The following is an 8,137-nucleotide window of genomic DNA, read 5'->3' as shown; positions in this document are numbered from 1 at the left end:
GAACCTGGTGATCAATATAGGTTATGCAAAGAAATAGGAGAAATTAATACAATACTATAGGCTATAAAATTTAGTATATATAAATACACAGCAAAAATAATCAAGTGGCTAGAATCATTTATCAATTTTGCTAACAATTTGGTTAATTATAGAACATAAGAAGGGCAGTAGGAGCAATAAGGTTGAAAAGGTAGCTCTTTGTTAATCTGTGGGGGGAGTCTTTAAAAACCCAATTAATGATTTTGTGTTTTAACCTAGAGGTAATAAAGATATGCTGAAAGTTTTTAATTAGAGGAATGATATGGTCAAACTGATGCCTTAGCAAATTATCTTAGCAGCTGTGTAAAGGAAAGAGATGAGAGACAAGGAGGTAAGCCTCCAATTAGGAGACTATAGCAATGATTCAGAAAAGAGGTAATAAGGGCCTAATAAGAGTGGTAGCCATGTGAGATAAGAGAGAACATATGAAAGATGAGATAGTAGAATCGATAGGACTTTGCAACCAATAGGATTTGAGAAGTGGAAGTAAGAATTGATTACTTTGATTTTTGAATATAAATGACAAAAAAAAGTAGCATCATCATAAATAAGAAATTTGAAGGGAGCAGCAGATTTTTTTCTTGTGAGGAAATAGGATGGGGAAGAGATGATGATTTTAGTTATGAAAATTTTAGTTATGAAATTTTAGTTGAATTGGGTGGGGATGGTAAGAAAATCAAGTGGAGATGTTTAGTAGTCAATTGGATATGTGGGTAACTGCAGCTCAAATGAGATATTAGGCTGGACATAATATTACATATATGCATATATACATCCAAAGCAAGACTTTGGGCTCAGTACATGCATGTAACCATCATCCTGGAAGTAACTCCTCTGGATATGTGGCCTGACAACCAGGCACATATATTTAAGATCCAGAAAAGAAAGTTCTTGTATCTAAAATCTTGTACTGTCAAATGGTTCATCAGAAACTAAATGATTTTATCAGTAGAAATGATATTAAAGGAGAGGCATTGCCATCTGCTTTGTTGCTATACCATAAGGACCATAAGACTTTTCCATATGATTCGTAGCTAAAACCTTCCATATAGGTTTTCTCCTCTTTTGGAATATGAACTCTTTGAGAACAGAGTGTTTCATATTTTTTTTTTTAACTTGAATCCCTAGTACTTCGCACTGTACTTTATACATAGTGAGCATTTTATATATATATATATATATATATATATATATATATATATATATTATATTTTTATATATATTCATGTATATGTGTATTTATCCATACCTGGTCCCCATGACTTTGTAGAAGTGGTAAGTCATGTGTGGAATACAGTACCTCTTAATTCCCAACTTCAGAATACCTAGTTTTCCCAAAACACATACATATATACATACATACATATATTTACATAGACACATACATATGTGTATATATTATATATACATATATATCTTTGATGGAGAAACAAAATATAGTCATTATACATATATATGCCATATATTATATATATACACATATACACACATTTAGATAGATAGATAGATAGTTAGATGAAGGTTTTAATTTAATTGATTTAGGGAACTTCTCAATAAGGAAATCCCTCTCTACTAATGCTGATTATTGTCTTTTTTTGCAACTTACATCTTAGAGGGTTGTTAAGAGCATGAAAAGATTATGTGACTGACCCAGTGTCACTTAGCTAGTTTCTTTTAGAAATAGGATTTGAACTTAGGTCTTCCTGGCTTCAAGACTATCTCCATCCATTATAACATGCCTTCTTCTCCCCTCCCTCCCTTTTCTTCCTCTGGGAATAGAAGGAAAGGTCATCTGCTAAGAGACAAAGAATGGGAATAGAGTTGGAAGGCTAATCTATTGTAGAAAACCTAACAGAGTCACTCAGAGATAAATAGAAGGATTCCTACACAGGTCTAGTTGAGAGCGGACAATAAAAATTTGTAGTAGTCAACAAGTTCATGTCTTATTGAATTAAATCCATTGGTTCAGCAGTAGGGACAGGAGCAATTGGGGTTGATCCAGGGCTGAGGAATAGTAAGGAGAGAACAGTAGGAAGAATAAAGGGGCAAGAGATTCAGGAGTGAAGGGTAAGATTGTGGCATGGTACAACAAAAAGGTTAGTGGACCTATAGTTAAAGGAAGGACCTTGATTCAAATACAGACCTTTCTATTTTCCACCTATGGAGTTTTGGGTAAGTTTCTTAACTTCTTTGGGTGTCAGTTTTTCATTTTGTAAAGTGAAGGAGTTGGATTAGATAACTTTTTAGGTTCCTTTTAGCTATAGTTTTGTGACTACAACCATGAAGGAAGGAAGGCAAGATCAGAACAGGGGTGAATGGAGTAGAACACACAGACTATGGAACTAGAGATCATGATGAAGTGTCAGGATTTTTGTAAAGAAGGGTCCTATTCAAGTTAAGATTGTGTTATGTATCTTTGAAGATCCTGTCTGCCTTGAATCAGTTCAGTTTGTAATTTACCATTTTGTAAATCCCCTCTTTGATGAAGCAAAGGGGGTCTTGCTCAGTATCCTGACATTTAACATCTGCCATGACTACTCCCTAAACCTGACCCTGATTTTGACCCTAACCACCTCCCAGTACTCCAGAGTCTCCATTCCATCCCTGGGATTTCCAGGCTCACAAAAAGATTAGCAGAGTACTGAGTGATTCAACTCTAGACCCACAGCATTCCTGAGCTAAAATGGAAAGAACCTCAGAAGTATGGTCAATCTGGCCATCCTTCTAATAGGTAAATTCCCTAAGTATTCTCCCACTTATTCATTTTTCTGAGAAGAATATCTTACTTTGGTCTATTTAAAAACAATTTTTCTGCTTATTTTTCAAATTTAAAAGGCATTTACATCTTCTATTCCAGTCAGAAGAAAAGCAACTCCCACAATCTTTCCTCATAACTTAGATTCTTCAGCCAGTCAATCATCTCACAGCCATTGGCTCTGCCCTCCTCTTAGAAATGGCTTCCCTCATTAGAAATGGGTTGGTGTGAGCTACATCTTGGTGGTGGTGAAGAGTTTCTTATGAGCAGATTCAACCAATTCCAACAAGAAAATGTAGTTTCATAAGCATTCAACCGCTAGCATTTAAGAAACAAAATATATTTGTTTTGCCAAGGGTCAGAAACATTTGTCCAGGACTTAAAGTATGGCTTTAGGATAAAGATTTGAATAAGGATAATGTGGTGTTTTAAGATTTAGAAAAAATAGATCAGGATGGTATAGAAGTAAAAACATTCCTCCTTACCTACCCATTTCCAGAGTTGACTTCACCAGTGACTGAAAACTGGAAATGAACTTAGAGATTATACAAATGCGATTATAGAATACAAATTGTCAGAGCTAGAAAAGGTCTTGGAACATCACATAAGAGAGCTCAGAGATTTTTCAGAGATATTCTGAAAAATAGAGTATCAGAGATTGAATCCTTCATTTTTAGTGGAAGACAAAGGAGGAAACAGAAATCCAGAAAATAGACATGCTCCAGAGTACATAAGTAAATTAATGGCAGAGATAGGACTCCAGTGTCCTGACTCCCAGACTAGAAAACTTTCTATTATACCAACCTGAGCTTCAACAGTGATTCCACTGGCATTCCTCAGTTACTAGTTTAGTGGAAACATAGGCTGGTCAAAGTGAGAGTCTTATCACTTAGGCAATATCCTATTTAAGGAGGGCAAATTCAAGTTTGTGAGAGTACTTTTAAATGAAATAAAGTTGCATATTTTATAAGAGAAAGACACTATAGAGTGGGAGAGAACTAGTTTTTGAATCTGGAGATCTGAATTCTAATACTATACTTATTATGGTATTAATCTGAACAAGTCTTTCTTCTTGCTGACAATTATTTAATCACTAGTGCCATTTCTAGCTCTGATATCTTATATTGCTATTTCCTTTCAGAACTGACATTCTATGTTCTGAAGGTCCTTTTAAATATAACATTCTATGTTTTCATCTAGTGCTGACATTCTATGTTCTAAAGCCTCTTCTAGTTTTTACTTTATGTTCTCATGTCCCTTATAGGTTTTACATTCTATGTTCAAAGGTCTCTTCCAAGTCTAAAACTTAATGTTTTAAGGCTCTCCAGCTCTCACATTTTCTAATTCTCACAATGAGTGGTAGATAGAGTCAATGGCACCCACTGAGTAACCTTATTCTTTTTCTTTTTTGTTCTTTCTCTTAAATTCTGGGATTTTTTCTAGCCCAAAGTCAGACCCAGTATATAGGTGAAATGTAAACCATAGGGCATCCCTTCATTTTAAATATGAGAAAATTGGATCTTCAAGAGTGGTTTGCTCTATTAACACTTGTCAAGTTGGTAGGAAATGTGGGATTAGAATGCAGGTCTCCTGACTCCCAGTTCAGGTTTCTTTCCTACTATATATTGTTCAATAGTACAAAATCCCTCCATTTCAGGGAAGTAACCACTATCTGTTTGGGATGTACTAATTGGGCATGATCTCAAATATGTCCTATGCCATGGAAACTGCTGTGCACATTCATCAGCACTGCTCTCAACAAACTGGTTTATATTGTTAATGATGGCTTTCAGAGGAAGGATGGTGCAACCCCGGGGGGGGGGGTGGAGCTACTCTTGTATAAAATAATTGACTCCCCATCGGCCTTGTTTCCTGTCAGAGCATCCGGTTAGCGATGCAATGTGCCGAGTCGACTCATAGATGCTGTCTTGCAAGATCTGTCTTGACAATGAAAAGTTCAGCTCTGTGTGTTCTACTCATCCTGGTCTTGGGCTCCATCCCAGGTGAGTGCTTAATTGCCTGCCACCTGCAGTTCTGTCTACTCAAGATAGGGTTTCCCTCTATAGGACCACTTAAAGAAATTTCTTTATTTTTATCATAGAGCTGGAAAATGTTAAGCTTGTTGTGAAGATCCAGTGAGCTCATTCATCTTAAATGTTTTGCAAATCTTAAGGTGCCACATGGATGTCAGCAGTTGCTATTATCTAGTCAAGCCCCTTCTTTGACAGAGTATCATTCAGAGATCTAGGGAGGAGAGATTGTTGGTTGAACTGAATCACCCAAGGTCACTCAGTTAGCCAGCAGCAAAGCCAGGCTTAGAATCTAAGTTTTTAGACCTTTGACCCTGTATGTTTTATCCTGTTCCACTGGATTATTCATTCTTTAAAAGTCATTCACTGGTCCTCAAAAGCTCTTGTAGTTATTTTTCAGAATTGGCCACATCCTAAGTAAATATTAAATTTAATTCTATCAGAAACAGAGGGATTAAAAATATGAGAGTAGTTTATATTTTTATTTGTTTGGCAGGGAAGGGTAAGGAGAAGATGTGGCAAGTAATTTTTTTCTTTTTTTCTTTTCCTTTCCTTTCTCTTATTTTCTTCTTTTTCCTTTTCTTTTCATTTTCTTTGCTTTTCTCTTTTTTCTTTTCTCTTCTTTCATTTCCATTTTCGCATTCTTTTATTTCCATGACAGATGACTTGTTTGAGATCATGCCCAAGTAGCACATCCCAAACAGATGGTGGCTTCTTCCCTAGAATAAAGGGTTTTGTACTGTTGTACAATATAAATAGAATAGGAAAGAGAGATCAAGTGGGGAATCAGAAAACATGGGTTCTAGTTCCACATTTCTCTCTTATTTCTTCCTCTCCTCTCCTCTTTTCTGCTCTTCTGTGTTCTGTGTTCTCCTCTGCTTTCCTCTCTTCCCCTTTTCTTTCTTTTCTTCTCTCCTCTGCTCTCCCACCTCTCTTCTCTCCATTCTTTCTCTTCTCTTTTCTTCCCTTTCTATGATTTTCCTTTAGACCTTGTATAGAATATTCTGCTTACTGTCAAATGCCTTTTCAATATTTTTTAATGTTGTTATCTCTCTCCTTGGCTATCTTTTTCACCAACAGGAAAATAAAAGATCATCAAATGGTTCTAGAATTAGGTCTGATTCAGAGATTATTGGTGATCAGGAAGAGGATGTTGCCCATACCTTGAAGTAGATGCTAAATCATGCCCATGATGTTACAGAAAGTAGGGGGTAGGGTAGCAGCTATCCTTCTGAAGTATCATCCTGGGGATAGGAAAGATTGGTCTACAGTAAAAAGGAATAGACAAAGTAGGATATGTCACAATTTTAAGCACTCAGAAAATGTGAAGCATTGTGGCGAAATGTGGTGAGACAGATGATGCCTCTCCTGGGGCAGCATTACATTCTCCCATTCTGAAAAAAATGGAGGACCTAAGGAAAATATTGAATTTCTGCCAATCTTTTAAAAATCAGAACAAATGCCATTAACTATCTTCAGACTATCACTAGAACTAGTAGTACTAGTAAATTATATTGCTAGAATACTTTAAAGGTTACAACGTATTTTCTCTGTCACAATCCTGAAAAATGACTAGTGCAGTTATTCTTATGAAATGATGATCAGAATAATGGATTAAAATACTAGGTTTGATATAAGTCTAATATATAAATCTAGAAATGTAAAAATTATAATTACAGTTTATGGAATTCTCATAATAAAGCAGGATAAAACTTGGGAAACAAGCCAGTTCCTATTAAGGGGCTAGAGTGTCCTGAGAACATCTCTGCCTTCCCCATTTTGTATATCTTTTATTTCTTTTGAAGTTTTGCCCTCCTTGCCTTTTAAAATTTTTCTGCCAATGGGAACCTTAGGAGAGTTGAGTGAGTATGGTGTCAGGGCTCATCTGGAGAGCTCACCTCGAAGCACAAACAATTGCTTGTGTTAAGATGTAGGACTAGATACCGCTATTCTGGTTCTGCTGTTCTTCCAAAGAAAGCCAAATTTCATCAGCCTGGTTAAAAGAGGACTGGACTAGAAGTTAAGACATCTGGGTTCTAGGAATGATGGCAATGATGATAACAAGTACTTTTGTAGTGCTTTAATATTTGCAAAGCAAAAATTTTTTACAAATACTATTTCATTTTATTTTCACAACAATTCTAAAAGGTAGGTATTATTATCTCCATTTTATAGTTGGAGAAACTGAGATAGACATCAATGAAGTGACAGACATGTTTGTTGACATACAGTCCTGAAAATTTTATCCCTTATTAGCTTCGTAACTATAGTAAAAAGCCTCTTAATACAAAGGGGATATACCTATATGGAGATATGAAAAAAGTATTCTGTGAATCTTAAACTAAAACACTAAAGAAAGGAGAATTGGTATTATTATTCAAATTTTTTATACAAGTCAGAGCAGAAGCAAGGTACAATTTTCTCAAGGGACAAACTAAGAGTGTGGGTAGTAGTCACTTGTTCAAGGTCACTTAGTCCATGGTAAATTCAGAAATAGAACTAGTTTTTTTTTTGACTCCAAGTCTGACACACTTTACTCAAATAAAGGGCAAAGAAACCCCGTGCTTTGTAGTAGCCTTATTTAATAATAACTGTCTTTATCTAGTATTTTAAGCTTTACAAGGCTTAATAATCTTGAAAAGTATATATTACAAGTGTCATTATGTTCCTTTTATGGATCTGGAAATTAAATGTCTTTACTACATTTATTGGACTAGGAAGTTTATGAAAAAGGATTTGGACCCAGCATTGTTAACTCTGAGTCTTCTCCACTTTTCTCTATGTCACATTACTTTGCTTAATAGTGAATAGATCTAGGGTTGATAAAACTTCAATTAGGAAAGAGGCCTAGGTGAATTTAGAATATATATTAAATTAAATTAAAATTAAATTAAACAGAGGCTATCTTAAGTCTAGGTTTTGTTGTTCAGTTATGTCCAATTTTTCATGACCCTATTTGGGATTTTCTTGACTAAGATACTGGAGTGGTTTGCCATTTCTTTCTTCAGCTCATTTTACAAATAAATTAGCTGAGTTAATTGAGGTTAAGTGATCCTCCCAGGTCACCCAGTTAGTAAGTGTCTGAGGCTGGATTTAAACTCAGGAAGATGAGTCTTCCTGACTCCAGGCTCAGTAGTATCCACTCTGTCATGTGGCTGTCCTTTATGTGTAGGTAGGAAATAGATATTTGGAGTGAGCTTTGAGCTTGGAACCTACAGGCCATCATATGCTTTGAAAAGCAAAATTAAAAAAAAAATTGATATAGGGGATAGAGCTCAGTAATAGAATTAAGGATAACTGGGTTTATATCTCA

The 8,137-nt window shown here is 35.5% G+C and overlaps 1 protein-coding gene across 1 annotated transcript in view; it reads left to right on the top strand.

Annotated features, from left to right (window-relative positions):
• The first annotated feature begins 4,664 nt into the window (after positions 1-4,664).
• SPINK5 (serine peptidase inhibitor Kazal type 5) overlaps positions 4,665-8,137 on the top strand; it is a 59,072-nt gene continuing 55,599 nt past the window's right edge. The window contains exon 1 of the mRNA XM_031953711.1: positions 4,665-4,797. Within this exon, the coding sequence (XP_031809571.1) occupies positions 4,689-4,797 (109 nt within the window). The 5' untranslated portion in view covers positions 4,665-4,688. The remainder of the gene's footprint in view (positions 4,798-8,137) is intronic.

This window comes from Sarcophilus harrisii, chromosome 2 (assembly GCF_902635505.1).
Source record: "Sarcophilus harrisii chromosome 2, mSarHar1.11, whole genome shotgun sequence".
Taxonomy (NCBI): Eukaryota; Metazoa; Chordata; class Mammalia; order Dasyuromorphia; family Dasyuridae; genus Sarcophilus; species Sarcophilus harrisii.
Note: the sequence above shows the minus strand (reverse complement) of the source record. Positions and strands in the feature narration are given on the sequence as shown.